The 18119-nt window shown below is 36.3% G+C and overlaps 6 protein-coding genes across 6 annotated transcripts; 5 read left to right on the top strand and 1 right to left on the bottom strand.

Annotated features, from left to right (window-relative positions):
• Positions 1-37: 37 nt before the first annotated feature.
• Positions 38-1273, top strand: GCK72_015423 (uncharacterized protein; the record flags this gene model as incomplete). The annotated part of the gene is made up of 3 exons (XM_053730857.1): positions 38-123; positions 249-1046; positions 1162-1273. The coding sequence occupies 3 exons, from the start codon at positions 38-40 to the stop codon at positions 1271-1273; spliced, it is 996 nt and encodes a 331-aa protein (XP_053585629.1).
• Positions 1274-1953: 680 nt separating this feature from the next.
• On the top strand, positions 1954-5077 carry GCK72_015422 (uncharacterized protein; the record flags this gene model as incomplete). Its single annotated transcript, XM_053730856.1, has 7 exons — positions 1954-2039; positions 2116-2913; positions 3810-3890; positions 3941-4042; positions 4098-4297; positions 4340-4883; positions 4966-5077. The coding sequence occupies 7 exons, from the start codon at positions 1954-1956 to the stop codon at positions 5075-5077; spliced, it is 1923 nt and encodes a 640-aa protein (XP_053585628.1).
• A 2490-nt stretch (positions 5078-7567) lies between these two features.
• Positions 7568-8748, top strand: GCK72_015421 (uncharacterized protein; the record flags this gene model as incomplete). Its single annotated transcript, XM_003087453.2, has 3 exons — positions 7568-7653; positions 7745-8533; positions 8625-8748. The coding sequence occupies 3 exons, from the start codon at positions 7568-7570 to the stop codon at positions 8746-8748; spliced, it is 999 nt and encodes a 332-aa protein (XP_003087501.2).
• Positions 8749-9961: 1213 nt separating this feature from the next.
• GCK72_015420 (uncharacterized protein) lies at positions 9962-10444 on the bottom strand (the record flags this gene model as incomplete). Its single annotated transcript, XM_053730855.1, has 1 exon — positions 9962-10444. One exon carries the CDS (start codon positions 10442-10444, stop codon positions 9962-9964), a length of 483 nt encoding a protein of 160 aa, XP_053585627.1.
• Positions 10445-11795: 1351 nt separating this feature from the next.
• GCK72_015419 (uncharacterized protein) lies at positions 11796-13012 on the top strand (the record flags this gene model as incomplete). Its single annotated transcript, XM_003093501.2, has 3 exons — positions 11796-11881; positions 12008-12805; positions 12889-13012. 3 exons carry the CDS (start codon positions 11796-11798, stop codon positions 13010-13012), a joined length of 1008 nt encoding a protein of 335 aa, XP_003093549.2.
• Positions 13013-13832: 820 nt separating this feature from the next.
• GCK72_015418 (uncharacterized protein) lies at positions 13833-15027 on the top strand (the record flags this gene model as incomplete). The annotated part of the gene is made up of 3 exons (XM_003093527.2): positions 13833-13918; positions 14025-14822; positions 14904-15027. 3 exons carry the CDS (start codon positions 13833-13835, stop codon positions 15025-15027), a joined length of 1008 nt encoding a protein of 335 aa, XP_003093575.2.
• Positions 15028-18119: the final 3092 nt, after the last annotated feature.

Raw genomic sequence — 18119 nt, 5'->3', positions numbered from 1 at the left:
GTCTCCCTGCCTCCCATCTATCGATTGCTCCTCTAAAATGAACCCTCCGAAACCATTCCCAATTCTCCGTCTTCTGTTTCTCGCAATTGAAGAAGTAATAAAAGCGTTGGATCCAATCGAAATGTAAGTGAGCTGTTGATAGTCAGAATATATAGGCAGTGGACACTAAAACCTTCTCAAATTGTGAATAAGGAAGAGATGTGAAGTTGTTTCTGTTTACACATCACCTATCCAACATTCTCTTACAGAATAAACTTCTCAATAATTAGCAAACGGACCAAAGGAATAGCAAAGCAGATGAGTTTCTTTCCGAAATATTCAATGGGACTTTTTATAAATGAAACTCTGGATATCATGTTTTGTGGAACAGGGGATATGGTATCATGGTTTTATGCAATGACATCAGATATAAAAATGGATGGAAAGATTGAAGAAGATGAATCTGACGGTTGCATTATACGAAGGGTATTTAAGTATTCGAAGGATCCAGTAGAGGAATGGAAACAGTTGTTCAAACATGTCAGTGAGATATTCAAGAAGCAGACAATCGACGTTTTAAGAATCACTATGGATTCATTTCTGGGACAAAACGTTTCAATAATTGAATACTTGAAAGTCAATATGAAATCAGTAGACTTATGCTATTTGTTTCAGACGAATTATATAAATAACGTAGATAAGCATACTGCTTATCTCCTCGATAATATAAAAATAATTTCTGAGTTAACCCATTATCTATACACTGAAAACTATGACTTCGATGGGAAAATTCCAAAATATCTGCAGCATTTATGTATCTACAACTCGCAATGGATTGGATTTGAGAGACTACTGGAAATAGATTCTGAAAGTGTGGTTCTGAAAAGAAATTTAATCTCGGATGAACAATGGAATGTGTTTTTCAAGAAATGGATTGCAATGGATACTCATTTAAATCTGCAATACTTGGAACTCGATTATAGAAATATCGAACAGTTCAGAGCACTCGTATTGAATGATATTCCGCATGAAGTGGTTGACTTAGGAGTCAAACGAGTATTGAAAATGTAAGTTCATAATATCTCCAATTCTATTCACAGCCTCGAGAACAAAAATTAGAACTTTTGTAAAGTACGAAATGTTCCAAGTTCTTTTCCTCTGAAATTTCTTATTCATTTTCAGCATACACGATGAAACTAAAGAGATCAGCGGAGGGATCGACATCCGACGAATCGATGGAAAGACTGCAACATTCTTCGTGCATTATACTGGTTTTTCGATGAGTGTTCACTAAACTTTTTTTTGATCATTATAACTTGTCTTCATGCTATTTCTCTCCATTGTTATGATCACACCATTTTGTTTCCCATTCTGTGCCCGCGGGCGCCAATGACTTTACCTTCCCGCACTAGTCACTCATTCAAGGCCAGTCTCCGTTCCCCTACCTTATTTCCTTTCCCTGTTTTACTTACTCTTTGTTACTCCCTCTCCTCCAGCGCCACTTTTATCTGTATGCTTCTCTTATAATATGATAGATTCTTATAAAATGTTTGCCCATTTTTATTTCAAAAACTGCCAAAAGTTTAGAAAATTCATAAATTTAGTGCGACAGTGTCTTTAGGTGTCTTCCTTAACTAAAAAACAGTGTCTTCCTTAACTTAAAATCTGTAATTGTCATGTAAATCTGTTGTCGGAAAAGCGTCGGCAAATTGATAGGTCCCTCTCTATGTAGACCAACGGCACTGCCAGAAAGAAACCTGGCTCTATTTGTGTATCTCCTATAATTAGACAATGTAGCCATTACGCGTCTATCCCAGTGAGACCAGTTGTTCTTATTATTCAGTTTCCCAGAACCCCTCTGTCACTCAGAATCTTCTCGAATATTCTTCTTCCTCTCTCCAACGTATTGCCCCTCACCCCGACCCATTCATTCTCCTTCATCACTCGTCTTTTCTATCGATTTGCTCCACCAAAATGGACCCTTCGAAACCGTTCACGATACTCCGTCTACCGTTTCTAGCAATTGAAGAAGTTTTCAAAACGATGCACCCATTCGAAATGTAAGTCATTAAAACTTTCTCAAATTGTTAAAAAAAATTTGTTTTTACCCAGCATTTATTGAACAACCTTTTTAAGAATCAACTTCTCTATGATTTCCAAACGTGCTAAAGGAATAGCAAAGCAGATGAGCTTCTCTCCAAAGTATTCAATAGATCTTTATATAAATAAAACTCTGGATATCATGATTTATGGAACTAAAGATCTGGTATCATGCACTTATGTAATGACATCAGACAAAAAAATGGAAGGAAAAAGTGATGATGCGGAACATAATGGTTACATTATACGGAAGCTATACAAGTATTCGAAGGATCCAGTAGAGGAATGGAAACTGTTGTTCAAATATGTCAGAGAGATATTCAAGAAGCAGTCGATCGACGCTGTATCAATGCAAATGGATGCATTTCCAGAACAAAACGTTTCAATAATTGATTTTTTAAAAGCTAATGTGAAGTCAGTGGACGGATGCTGGCTATTTCAAACGGATATCAAGATCAATGTATATAAGCATACCGCTTATTTCCTCAATAATATAACAATTAATTCTGTGTTATTTTCCGATGTGTACGTTAATAACGTCAACTTTGATGGGAGAATTCCAAAAAATCTTAAGGAATTATATATCATAAATTCGGAATGGATTGGATTCAAAAGACTGCTTGAAATAGATTCTAAAACTGTGACCCTGAAAGACAATAAGATTTCGGATGAACAATGGAATCTGTTCTTCAAGATATGGATAGAAATGAAGACTCATGTGAATCTGGAATACTTAGAACTCGATTATAGAAATGTCGAACAGTTCAGAACACTCGTATTGCATGACATACCGCATGAAGTGGTAGACTTAGGAGTCAAACGAGTATTGAAAATGTAAGTTCATAATGTTTTTCAATTCTATTCACAACCTCGAGAACAAAAATGAAAATTTTTGTAAAGCACAAAAATATATATGCTTTTCGTCTGAAATGTTCTATTTGTTTTCAGCAATTTTAATAACACTCGAGAGGTAACCGGAGGGATCGACATCAGACGAATCGATGGAAAGACGGCAACATTCTTCGATCATTATACTGGTTTTTCGATGAGTGTTCACTAAACTTTTCTTTTTGATAATTATAATTTGTCTGCGTCTCCATGCGCACTCCCATCTCTCACACATTATTATTGTCTCAACATTTGACCACCCATCCTTTGCCTTACGCCCGCTAACTTCAATGACATCCCCTTCTCAAACCAGTATATAAGACTGAGCGGAAGCTCACTCAAGACCAATATCCATACCCCTACCTAATTTTCTTTTCCAGTTTCTATTTACTCTCTGTTATTCCCTTCTCCCTCAGCGCCACTTTTATCTTTAAGCCTCTCTTATAGTATAAATCCTTATTGAGCGCATAACGGTTTATGGTTTAACAAGTGTGATGGATTCTGCTCGCATTTTGTCTTCTACTAAGAAGTTGTAATTGTCATGTATATCTGTTGGCAGAGGAAGGTCCATTTTGGGAAATCGGTAGGTTCTTTTTTATGTAGACCAACAACACTAAGAGACAGCAGAAGACGTTTACATCTGCCTCTATTTGTGTATCTCACGCATTACGCGTCTACCCCAGTTAAACCAGTTGTTCATATTATTTAAGTTCCCTGAACTCCTTGGTCACTCAGATCCCTCTCGAACATTCTTCTCTCCTCCTCCCGTCACTCATTGCCTTACTGATACTCATTCATTGTCCTCCATTCTCTTTCTTCTCGTCAATCGATTGCTCTTGCAGAATGAAATCTCTAAAGAAATTGCCGATTCTCCGTATACCGTTTCGAGCAATGGAAGAAGTATCTAAGGGAATGCACTCAATGTAAGTTCATAGTCAAACTCTACTGTTGATAGAAATTGTATAATTTTCAGAATAAAAATGATTAGCAATCGAAGAGATAATAAATTCCCAATCCTCCGTCTACCGTTTCTTGCCATCGAAGAAATCTTCAAAACGATGGATCTAATCGAAATGTAAGTCAGAAATATAATATCATCCTAGATTTTAGGAAAATAGAACATCTTTCAGAATCAACTTCTCAATGATTAGCAAACGTACCAGAACAGTAGCGAAATCGATGAGCTTCTTTTCGAAATATTCTATAGATTTTTATATAAATGAAACTCTGGATGTCAGGCTTTATGGAACTAAAGAGATGGTATCATACATTTATGTAATGGCATCAGACATAAAAATGAATGAAAAAAGTGAGGAAAAGGAACAGAATGGTAACATTATACAGAAAGTATATAAATATTCTAAGGATCCAGTGAAGGAATGGAAACAATTGAGTACACATGTATTGGATATATTCAAGAAGCAAACGATTAACTATCTATCAATGCAAATGGATGCATTCGTAGACCACATTTCAATTATTAATTTCTTTACTGCAAAACTAGTGGACGATTGCTTCATTTACCAACTGGATCAACAAAACAACGTAGATGAGAATGTCGCTTATCTACTGAATAATGTTACAATTAGCAATAGTTTAGAGACTTGGCTACACAAAACATATTTTTTTGATGGGAAAATTCCTAAAAACTTGAAGGAATTATATATCAACGACTCGCGATGGATTGGATATGTGAAACTGTTGGAAATTGATTGTAAAAGTGTGATCCTGAAAAATGATAGGATCTGGGAAAAAGACTGGAATTTATTCCTCAAGAAATGGATAGCAATGAAAACGGATTTCAATCTGGAATGTTTGCAACTCAGTCACAAACATTTGGAGACATTCAGAGCACTCGTATTGCATGATATACCGCATGAAGTAAAGGATGTTGGAGTCAAACGAGTATTGAAAACGTGAGTTCATAATGTTTTCATTTCACAAACTCGAGAATTCAACGTTTTTTAAAGAATTTCAATACTTCATATTCATTTTCAGTCGCTTCAATCAAACTCAAGAGATAAGCGGGGGGATCGATATCCGACGTATCGATGGAAAGACGGCAACATTCTTCACGCAATATAATGGTTTTGTGATGAGTGTTCATTAAATCGTTTCAATTGACTATGTCTGGTTTCTTGGAACAAGAAATATAGTCGTTTATGTAATGACATCAGATAAAGAAATGGATGGAAAGATTGAGGAAAAATAATGTTTTGGGAGCATATTACCGGTTCCATTAATTTCACGAAAGGTATTCAAGTATTCGAGAGATCCCGTAAATGAATGGAAACAGTTTTGTAAATATGTATTGGAAATATTCAAGAAACAGTCGATCAACAATTTAAGAATTACTATGGATGCATTCGTAGAACAAAACGTTTCAATTATTGATTTTTTGAAAGCCAATTTGAAGTCAGTGAACAAATGCACTGTATCTCAAAAGAATAGAGAGATCAATGTAGATGAGCATACTGCCCATCTCCTTGATAATATACAAATTAATTCTCAGTTATGTTACGAAGTATACATTAAAAATATCAATTTCAATGGAAAATTTCCAAAAAATCTGGAGGACTTACTTATCGCGAATTCGGAATGGATTGAATATGAGAGACTGTTGGAAATAGATTGTAAAAGTGTGGTTCTTGAGAAGAATCTAATCACGAATAAACAATGGAATTTGTTTTTCAAGGAATGGATTGCAATGGAGACTCATTTAAATCTGGAATTCTTACAATTCATTTATAGAAATTTTGAAGAATTCAGAGCACTCGTATTGCATGATATACCCCATGAAATGGTGGACGGAGGAGTCAAAAGAACCTTCGTAAGTGAAGAATTTTTTTAAAATTTTCTTCACTGTACTCGAGAGCAGGGTGCTCAACCGATACTTCAAAACCGATTAAAATCGGTTATTGATTAAAAAATCGGTGAAAATATGAGCCGGTTTTTAAAAAAAGAAATCGGTTTTTCTCCAGGGAAAAATCGGTTAAAATTCGATTTTCTTTGATTGTTTTGAAAAAAACCGATTTTGTTCGGTTTAGAAACCGATTAAAAAACCGATTATTCTTCGATTTTTACCGATTTTCATCGGTTTTTCTGAAAGTTCAAGGTTTTTCTGAAAGTTTACGTAAAAATAGATATTTTCTCATTTTTGTTCAAATTTTCTTTAAAAATAGAAAAAAACGTGTGAAGTAATCGAAACGTGACAAACCGCCCTAGTGTTTGAATTTTCAGAAAAACCGATGAAAATCGGTAAAAATCGAAGAATAATCGGTTTTTTAATCGGTTTCTAAACCGATAAAAACCGAAACCGAACGGTTTTTTTCAAAACACAATCGAAGAAAATCGATTCTTCTCCGATTGTTGATCGATTTGCTACCGATTTTAGTTTTTGAGAAATCGGTTAAAATTCTTCGGAGAGAGAAACGATTTTCATCGGTTAAAAAAAATCGGTTTTTCATCGGTTTTACCTTCGGTTGAGAACCCTGCTCGAGAGTTTATTTTGTTCTAAAACACTTAAATATTTCTCATTTATTTTCAGCAGACGCAATTGTACTAAAGAGCTAAACGGAGGCATCGACATTCGACGTATCGACGGGAAGACTGCCACATTCTTTGTGTTTGGCCATATATGGTATGGACGTCTCTTGATGTGTATCCACTGATTCTTTTTTTATTCACGCTTTTATTCCATTCTTTGTGTGCCTGTTCAAAGTTTTCACTGCTCACTTTTCAAAATACATACAACATCTGTTCCCTCTATTCGTGTACCAAAAGTTATTTTTCTGAATAAAGTTTGTATTTCTCAAGCCTTTTAATGGTCAATCAAATATAATGAATATATTTTACAGCAGAGGACAAAGAGAAAGTTAGGCCAGATAGTTCTCGCCCATCTGACACAACTTCTGTCCGCAAAAATTGATACCATTTGTCTCTATTTGTGTACCTCACTTTTTCTGACCCAGACTTCCCAAAAATTGCCCCTGTATTTAAAAATGGGTACCTATTTTTCAAAATATTTTTAAATTTATGACAAAAATGCTTAAATTACCTTACACATTCCGTTTTTGGTTCCAAAACAGGCGAAAAAATGTTATTTTTGGCCAAAAAAAGTATGGTAAGATATTGTAGCCATTACGCCTCTACTCAAGGTAGACCTGTTGTTTTTGTTGTTTGGTTTCCCAGAACCCCTTGGTCGCTCAGAATCTTCTCGAACGTTCTCATTCACTCTCCTATAGCTCTCGTAAGTCAACAGTGTCTTCTCGGACCTTCTTCCCTCCTCCTTCCATCACACACATTCTTTGTATTCATTCACTTTCCCACAGCTCACGTAATTCGATAGTGTAGCTAACACACATCCACACCCAGTAAGACCAATATTTGGCATTCCCATAGCCATCTAATCTTGAGAAGAATCTTCTCGAACGTGGAACAGTTGGGTGGACCATTTGTCCTTATCTCTTAGTTTCCCAGAACCCCTTAGTCGCTCAGATCGAACGTTCTTCCTCCTCCTTCTATCGCCTATTGTCCCTCACTCTTACTCATTCATTTTCACTCATTGTCCCTCACTCGTCAATCGATTTGCTCCTCCAAAATGGACCCTCCCAATACATTCCCAATCCTCCGTCTACCGTTTCTTGTCATCGAAGAAGTTTTCAAAGCAATGGATCCAATCGAAATGTAAGTCACTGAAGCTTTTTTGAAGTGTGAAAAAGGAAGAAAAGTGAAGTTTTCTGTGTTTTCACGTTACTTATCGAGTAATCTCTTTCAGAATCAACTTCTCAATGATTTCCAAACGGACAAAAGGAATAGCAATACATATGAGCTTCTATCCAAAATATAAACTCGAACTTTATATACATGAAAGGCTGGAAATAAGGCTTCATGGAACGAATGATGTGGTCTCATGCTTTTATGTAATGACATCAAACGAATACATGGATGGAAAGATTATGGAGAAATCATTTGGTCGATACATTACTCGGAGGGTATTCAAGTATGATCCGGTTGATGAATGGAAACACTTGTTCAAATATGTCAGGGAGTTATTTAAGAAGCAGGCGATCGACGTTTTAACGATGACTTTGACCGGATTCGTACACCAAAAGATATCGATTATTGATTTTTTGAAAGCAAATGAGATATCAGTAGACGAATGCAATCTATACCAAAGGGATAAACAGATCAATGTAGATAAGCACACCGCGTATCTCCTGGACAAAATAAAAATTATTTCTGAGTTAGGTCTCGATGTATACAATAACGACGACTTCAATGGAAACATTCCAAAAAATCTGCAAGAGTTGCGTATTTACAATTCAAAATGGGTTGGATATGAGAGACTGTTGAAAATAGACTGTAAAAGTGTGATCCTTGAGAAGAATCGAATCTCGGATAAACAATGGAATTCGTTCATCAAGAAATGGATGACAATGGATACAAATCAAAACTTGGAACACTTGAAACTCGATTATAGAGAAATCGACAAATTCAGAGCACTTGTATTGTATGACATACCACATGAAGTGGTGGATGGAGCAGTTAAACGAATCTTGAAAACGTAAGTTTCACTCTATCAAATTTAGTCTCTGCCTTCAACTCGAGAATTCAATTTTTTGCAAAACACTTCAATATTTCCTATTTATTTTCAGCAGACGCAATGAAACTGAAGAGATATCCGGAGGAATCGACATCAGACGAATCGATGGAAAGACTGCCACGTTCTTCGCGCACCGTGCGTTTGAAATTGAATATTTTGCGATGTGTATTCATTAAATTGCTTTAATTGACTATTTCCAATTTATCAATCCCAATAAAACATTTTACGTCAATGAAAATTGTCATTTCTCTTCAAAAAGTCAGAATTCTTGGACAGTTACCTATTTTTTTACTGAAAAACACTGATTTCATACTTCTTGGGAAGCGTTTCGCGATGAGTATTAATTAAATCTTTTCAATTGGCTATGCCTGATTTGTTTTCCAACATTTATCACTCACAATAAAACATTTCACGTTTTCTATCATAAAATAGTTTTTACAAGATGTGAACACCATTTGACTCTACTAGTTCTGTTCATGTAATTAGACCGTGTAGCCCTGTACACGGCATCCGAACCGTAGTAGAACACAGACTGAGTCACGTCTTTTTAGTTTCTAGCTCGAAAATTAGTGGAAAGCTGTCGTGGAAATAATGCTACGTGTCACTGTCGATGTAAGCTATTGATTTGCAATCAATTAGTATCGGAAGTTAGCCATCCACCGATCAACCGTCAGAAGTTACTCGCCTACCGGAAATTCTACACCATCAAGAGGACGTGCTTCCAACAACTGCAACAATAGCACCGGATCCAAGAACTCTCTAACCAAGGTGCTCGACCTTTGGGAGTACGATAAACCATTTGTATTAAATGTTGTCTTGTTTCCTAAGTCACTGTCCCTCTCACTCATTGAGGTGGTTTGGGTCCACCAGCACTATAAACCTCCTCAACAAAAGCTACATAAAAGTATGTTGTCGGAAAAGACGATAGCAATTAAAAACATCGTACTATGTATAAAGAAAAGCAACCAATAAAATTGAAGAACGGTGAAAAACCAAGGTTTACCCAGTTTTTGCGTTATGGAATAAACTTTCATCGCGGCCTAAAAATGGATTTTTGGTGGCGGAGCCGTAATATTTGAAGTATTTAACAGAAGCCAAGAAACGGATCAAATTTGCTAGAAAATTATAACTTTTATTGAAGAACGACAGATTAAGATGATGAGGTAGAATAACGAGATATCTGATAACTGAAATCAGTGAATAATCATGAAACAATCGTCCCACAATTCAGTAGGATGAATGGAGAATGTGGCAGTCTTCCCATCGATACGTTTAATGTCGATTCCTCCGTTTACTCTCTTGAAATACCGGATCTACTGAAAATATATGGTGAATTTCAGGCTAACTAGGAAATGATTGAGACTTGAAGTTATCAAATGCCTTATCAACTCACGTCTTTATGTCTCTTTTGACTCCTCTGTCAACCACTTCGTACGGTATATCGAACAAAACACCATCTTTGAATTCTTTCATTGATTCGAATACAAAGTCCAATAGTTCCAGATTCAAATTAGTCTCCATGGATATCCATTTCTTAAAGAAAAGGTTCCAGTCATTATACGAAATTCGATTTTTATACACATCAACTGTGACACTATCTATTTCCAGTAGTTGCTTATATCCAATCCAATTCGTATTGATCATTTTCAATTTCGTAAGACCTTTTGGAATTTTTAAATCCAAATTGACGTTTTTAATGTGTAGATAAAAATTGAACTCATTGTTGATTTTAATATTCTCCAGGAGATATGCGGCGTGTTTATCTATGTTGATATTACTATACCAGTGGAATAGACTACATTTGTTCACTGATATCTCATTAGTCTTCAAAAAATCGATCATCGAAACGTTGTAGTCTACGAACTCATCCATATCCACTGTTAAAGTGTCGATTGTCTGCTTGTTGAATATGTCCAATACATATATACTCAACTGTTTCCATCCCTCTATTGGATCTTTTGAGTACTTGAACACTGTTAGCTTAAAGCCACCAACCACATACCCAATTACTCCATCCAAATTTTTTTCGACGTCATTTTATAAATGCCTGATACTATATTATCAGTTCCACGAATGGCTATCTTCAGGATTTTATTAATATCAAGTGCTACACTATATTCCGGATAGAAGTTCATACTCTTTGTAATTTGTTTGGTCCAGTTAGAAATTAGAGAGAAATTTATGCTGAAGAAAAAGAAGAGTGATGTAGTTTTAGCACTGGACAACTTACATCTCAAGTGGGTGCATAGCTTTGAAAACTTCTTCAATTGCTAGAAACGGTAAACGGAGGATTGGGAATGGTTTAGGAGGGTCCATTTTGGTGGAGCAAATCGGTAGACGAGAAGGGGGTGATGAGGGACAATGAATGTGTAAAAAATAGTGATGGAGAGGAAGGAAGGACGTTCAAGCAACTGGTCCTGTGCGTTATGGCCACACTATGTGTGATACACAAATAGATACAGAATCTACTCTAACCAGGTGTTCTCATTGTTTTCCCAGAACCCCTTGGTCGCTCAGAATCTTCTCGAACGTACTTCCTCCTCCTAAATGTTCCCCATCGTTCAAAACATATTTTCGCGCATTTCAATCCCGCAGAAATCACTTTTTTGATGATTTACGTAACTTCAAAGTTTCAATTTTCAGTACTGAAATCTCACAAAAGCCTGCATAACTTTTTTCAAGAAATCGTTCTGCAAAATTTGAACACATATTCGAAAAAAGCACGTTCTCAGCTTTCCATTCATGTATAATTCGACCCAGATCTCCAAATTATGTCTGGATCATTCCCTAGTTAGTGCAACAGTGTCATTAGGTCTCGATCTCTTTCAACTATTCTCTATTTAATGCGGGAGAAAATCGAATATTTCATGTCTGCTCACATTTTGTCATCTACTAAAAAGCTGTAGTTATCATTTATATCTGTAGCGGAGGAGGGTTCATTTTGGCCGGTCGATAGGTTTTTCTCTGTGTAGACCAACTACACTAAGCGGCATCACAAGGACGTTTACATCTGCCTCTATTTGTAGATCTCACGTAATTAGGCAGTGTAGCCATTACGCATCTACCCCAGTAAGACCAGTTGTTCTTATTGTTTAGTTTCTCAGAACCCCTTAGCCACTCAGAAACTTCTCGAACATTCCTCATCCTCTTTCCACCACTCATTCCTACTCATTCATTGTCCCCCCATCCTACCATTATTTGTCTATCGATTTGCTCCTCTAAAATGGATCTTCCGAAACCATTCCCTATTCTCCGTCTACCGTTTCTTGCAATTGAAGAAGTTTTCAAAGCGATGCACCCGTTTGAAATGTAAGTTAGCTATTTATAGTCAGAATCTATAGATAGTGGACATTAAAACCTTCTCAAATTGTGAAAACCTAAAAAGAAGTGAAGTGTTTTGTGTTTCCTCATCACTTATTGAACAATCTCTTTCAGAATCAACTTCTCGATGATTAGCAAGCGGTCAAAAGGGATAACAATGCAGATGAGCGTCTGTCCGAGATATTCGATAGAACTTCATATACATGAAACGCTGGAAATCAGGTTTCTTGGAACAAAGAGTGAGATCTCATGCTCTTATGTCATGACATCAAATAAAGAAATGGATGGGAGAGTTGTAGAGACTGACTGTGGCCGGCACCTTAATCGGAATGTATTCAAATATTTGGATTACTCGGTGAATGAATGGAAACAGTTGTGTCAACACGTACTGGAAATATTCAAAAAGCAGACAATCGACGTTTTGGAAATGACAATGGATGCATTTGTAGATCACAACGTTTCGATTATTGATTTTTTGAATACTAATGTGAAATCAGTGGACAAATGCAGTCTATATCAACAAGATAAAAAGATCAATGTAGATAAGCATACCGCTTATCTCCTCGATAATATAACAATTAATTCTGAGTTTCACTCCAATGTTTACTATGAGAACGAGAAGTTCCATGGGAAACTTTTAAAAAAACTAAAAAAGTTATCTATCTACAACTCGAAATGGGTTAGATTTGATAGACTGATGGAAATAGATTGTAAAAGTGTGATTCTGGGAAAAAACTTGATCTGGGATATGGAATGGAATGTATTCCTCCAGAAATGGATTGCAATGGAAACGAATCAAAATCTGGAATATTTGGAACTCGATCATAGAGAACTAAATGTATTCAGACATCATGTGTTGTATGGTATACCGCATGAAGTAGTGGATAGAGGAGTCAAACGAGTATTGAAAACGTAAGTTGAGAATTTGTTTCAATTCACAAACTCGAGAATTCAATTTTTTGTAAAACATTATTATATTTCTTATTTGTTTTCAGCAGACGCAGTAAAACTAAAAAAATAAGAGGAGGGATCGATATCAGACGAATCGATGGAAAGACTGCCACATTCTTCGTTCACCGAGTGTCGTCGGTGAAGCGTTTCGCCATGAGTATTCATTAAATCTTTTCGATTGATTATGTCTGATTTTCAATATTTTTAACATTTATCACTTACAATAAAGCATTTCACGTTCTCTATCTATAACGAAATCAAATCAAATTCTTATACACGATGGGGACACCATTTGGCTCTATTAGTTCAGCTCGTGGAATTAGACCGTGTAGCTAATACACACGGCACGCGGCATCCGAACCGTAGTAGGTCATAGACAGGGTCACAGACTTGTTATCCTCTAGACCAGAAATTAGCGGAAAGCTACAACTACAAAGCTATAAAAGTTCAAAAAATCATATCAACTGGGAAGTTGCTCAACATCTTGTAGAAAAAGACGATTCTAAAATTTTGTGTTCTGAGTTTCGTGATTCATATTTAGTTCTGAACGACCACTCGGGAGATACTCAGACAGCGGAACCAGTGATAGGTAGAGAATTCCAAGCGTAAGTTGCCTCGCAGTTGTGCTACTGACCAACCATGGAAGTTCTTGCAAGTCTCGTCTCGGATTGTCTGGAACAGATGTTCGCCTCGTTTCATGCTCGCAAATGCTTGCTTTTGACAAATAGATAGGTCCTCTCTCAATGTAGACCAACTACACTAAGCGACACCAGAAGACGTCTACAGCTGCCTCTATTTGTGTATCTCACTAAATTAGACGTAGCATTACGCATCTACTCACGACCTGTTCTTATTGTTTGGTTTCCCAGAACCCGGTCGCTCAGATTCTTCTCGAACATTCCTCTTCCTCCTTCCATCGACTATTGCCCCTCACTCCTACTCATTCATTTTCTCCCATTCTCTCATTCTATCGATTTGCTTCTTCAAAATGGACGCTTCGAAACAGTTCCCGATACTCCGTCTACCGTTTCTCGCAATTGAAGAAGTATTCAAAGCGATGGATCCTTTTGAAATGTAAGTTAGCAGTTCATGGTCAGAATCTATGGGTAGTGGAAACTTCTAATATTGTCTAAAAAAGGAAAAGTGTAATTTATTGAATTCTCACATTAATCTCTTTCAGAATAAAGTTCTCGATGATTAGCAAACGGACCAAAGGAATAGCAAAGAATATGAGCTTTTATTCGAAATATTCAATTCAAATTAACTATGATGAAGAACCACAAGTCTCGGTTGTTGGGCCTAAATATATGACAGCATGTTTTCACATATTCACATCAAATAAAGAAAAGAATGGAAAAGTTGAGGATCGTGACTGGGATGATAGGAATGAGCTGCTCGTATGGAAATACTCTGATAATCCAATAGAGGAATGGAAACAATTGAGTAAGCATGTATTGGAAATATTCAAAAAGCAGACAATCGACGTTTTAAGAATGACTATGGATGCATTCGTAGATCAAAACGTGTCGATTATTGATTTTTTGAAGACTAATTGGAAATCAGTGAACGATTGCCATCTGTACCAAACGCGTCAAGAGAAGAACGTGGATGAGCATACTGCTTATTTCCTGGATAATATCACAATTAATGCCAATTTATTGTCTTTGTTAAACATTAAAAACAAGCACTTTGATGGGAAAATTCCAAAAAATCTGAAGGAAATACATATCGAAAACTCGAAATGGATTGGATATGAGAGACTGTTGGAGATAGATTGTAAGCATGTGACACTAGAAAATGATGAAATTTCAAATAAAGAATGGAATTTATTCCTCAAGAAATGGATAGCAATGGAAACGAATCAGAATTTGGTATTCTTGGAACTCGATTACACAGATTTGGAAGAATTTAGAGATCGTGTGTTGCATGATATACCATATGAAGTGGTTAGTGAAGAAGTTTCCAGAATTGTGCCATGGTGAGTGGATACTATTCTTTTTCATTACTCAATAGGCCATCATAGAGTTTAGATATAACTTCCATGTTAATACGTTTCCAGCCACTACAATCAGACACAAAAGATGAACGGAGGGATCGACATTCGACGAATCGACGGGAAGACTGCCACATTCTTCGTGCGTCATTCTATATGGGAAGGAAGTTTCTGGATGTGTATTCACTGATTCTTTCTCTTTTCACGATTCACTTCAATGTGACTGTTTGTGTTCCTTTTCAAAGTTTTAACTTTCCATTTCTGAAAATACATACAACCTCTGTTTTCCTCTATTCGTTTACCAAAAGTTACATTCTGAATAAAGTTGTCATTTCCCTCGGCTTTAAATTTTCGATTGAATCGAATCACCCCTAACAGACATTTGATGAAAAATCTATCAATCAGTAGATGACAAAGAGAAAGTTAGGCCAGATAGTTCTCGACCATCTGGCACATCTGAATATTTTTTTTACAAAGAAAATTCCCATCTGTCACTATTTGTTTATTTGTGTTCATCAATTATAACAAAACAATTTACGTTTTCCATCAGCAATGAACTCATAACCGTACCAATTAACTGCCAATAACTATCTATCTTTCCTATAAAAGCAAAAAGACCTTCTAGAATCCACAACAACATATTTCTGGGCGATTGGTTGGTGTTCGACTAGATCAAGACCATCTGTCTTTATTTGAGTATCTCACGTAGTTAGACAGTGTAGCCATCACGCAGAGGTAGACCAGTTGTATTGTTTAGTTTCCCAGAACCCCTTGGTCGCTCAGAATCTTCTCGAACATTCTACCCCCATTCCCCAGATTTCTCCTCATTCACTCTCTCTCTCTCTCATTCTCCCATTACTCGTCGATCGATTGATCCTCCAAAATGGACCCACCAAAACCATTCCCGATTCTCCGTCTCCCATTTGTTCCACTTCAAGATGTTTTCAAAGCGATGGATCCATTTGAAAAGTAAGTTTTAATAGTCAAGTTTAATAGAATGTTAACAGCGCAAGGTTTTGATTAGCTCAAGTATATCATTTGAATCAACTCTCTAACTTATGAGATCTTTCAGAATCAACTTATCAATGATTTCCAAACGGACAAAAGCAGTAGCAATGCAGATGACCTCCTATTCAACGCACTTAATTCAACTTATTATCGGTGAAGAACTAGAAGTCTGGGTTCATGAGCCTAAATATATGACAGCATGCTATTACATGTTCACATCAAAAGAAGAAATGGATGAAAAAGTTGGGGAAAATACTTGGGATGGTTGGAATCAGTTATTCGTATGGAAATTCTCTGATAACCTGATAGAGAAATGGCAACAGTTTTGTAAATGTGTTATGGAATTATTCAAGAAACAGACAATCGATATTTTATCAATAACTTTGGATGCATTAGTAGATCAGAACGTTTCGATTATTGATTTTTTGAAGACTAATTGGAAATCAGTGAACGATTGCAATCTGTTTCAGTCGGAAGACAGGAATAATGTAGATGAACCCGCCGCATATCTTCTCAACAATTTAAAAGTCAACAATGAGTTATATTCTTATCTGGACATTAAAAACGTCAATTTCGACGGGAAAATTCCAAAAAATCTGAAGGAATTACGTATCGAAAATTCTCAATGGGTTGGATATGAGAGACTACTGGAAATAGACTGTAAGAATGTTATAATTGAAAAGAATCGAATCTCGAATGAACAATGGAATTTGTTCATCAAGAAATGGATAGCTGTGGAGACTCATTCAAATCTCGAATACTTGCAATTCGATTATAGAGATATCGAAGAGTTCAGAGCACTCGTATTACACGATATACCACATGAAGTGGTGGATGGGGAAGTCAAAAGAACCATCAATGGGTAAGTTGAGAATTTGTTTCAATTCTGTTCCTCGAGAACAAAAATTACAAATTCCTCTAACACGTTTCATTTATTTTCAGTTATCTAAACAGTCACATAGAGATAACCGGAGGGATCGACATCCGACGTGTTGATGGAAAGACGGCAACATTCTTCGTATTTCAGATGGAATTTCTTGCGATGAGTGTTCATTAAATCTAAATTTTTCATTTTTCATTGTCTGTTGTTTGATATCAGTTATTTCCAGTTTATCAATTCTAATAAAACATTTTGCGTCAGCCATCTTCTCCGTGGGTACATGAGTCTAGATTGAATCGGTAGGAATGACTATTCACTAGGGTTGTCAGCTTCATTGCCTGTTTGGATATCTCAGACATTTAAAATCTCATAAGTTGGCCATTATTTAGCTTATTGGATTCTGAAAAATAGAAGATTCCAAACGTGTTGTTAGTTTCACTCAGAAGGGTAGTGCTAAATACACATAAACATTACTTCTGCACACACAGAAAGATCTGATTAAATAATGTGGTTGGAAAACGAATTTCAGGAGGATTGTAGAAAACAGAAATTGTTTTATTAAAATTGATATATTGTGAATGACAGGTATTAAGAATACAGACATAGTCTAATGAACACTCATCACAAAAATATTATCTTGTACGAAGAATGTTGCCGTCTTTCCATCAACACGTCGGATGTCGATGCCTCCACTTACCTCTGTGCTTGTATTCAGAAAACTGAAAACAAAAGGAACATATCAAAGAAAGTTATAAATTCTGTTTTCGAGATGAGTGAATAGAATTGAAGGCTCCGGGACATTTCGCCACCAGACATTTCGCCACCAAAAAATGGAGAATTCCCAAAGCTTTATAGGGAAAAAATACATCATTTTAATTAGCCTAATCAAACGTACTAGTGGTAAGTGTTTTTCCCTATAAAGCTTAGGAAATTCTCCATTTTTTGGTGGCGAAACGTCTGGTGGCGAAATGTCTGGTGGCGAATTGAAAACATTATGAATAGGGACCGCAATGAACGTGGGCGGAGTTTTTCATTTTCTTCTCTTGGGGCGTCATGAGGAGGGTATTGAAATGTTTGGCGGTCTGCCCTGAGAGCCCAGAACGCTAAAACAGAATGAAAACTTTTGACCCCTATGTAATCGAGTACGTAGAATCCGATGAACACACTTTCGTTTCACCCAAATGTTTAGTTTTCTCAGAAAACTGAAAAAAACATTTTGCTTTTTTCAGTAAAATGTCACGTTTAGGTTGTTCTAGGTCAGACTCGCATTGTTTTTTTACTGTTTCTAGTAGTTCTTGACATACTCTAATAGGTTTTGAAAGAAAATTAAATTTTCGTGTTGTCGAATTTTTTTGGGAGCCAGCTGAACTTCGAGGCATCACTTCAAAAATTTA

The sequence above is a fragment of the Caenorhabditis remanei genome, chromosome IV (assembly GCF_010183535.1).
Source record: "Caenorhabditis remanei strain PX506 chromosome IV, whole genome shotgun sequence".
NCBI classification, from domain to species: Eukaryota; Metazoa; Nematoda; class Chromadorea; order Rhabditida; family Rhabditidae; genus Caenorhabditis; species Caenorhabditis remanei.
Note: the sequence above shows the minus strand (reverse complement) of the source record. Positions and strands in the feature narration are given on the sequence as shown.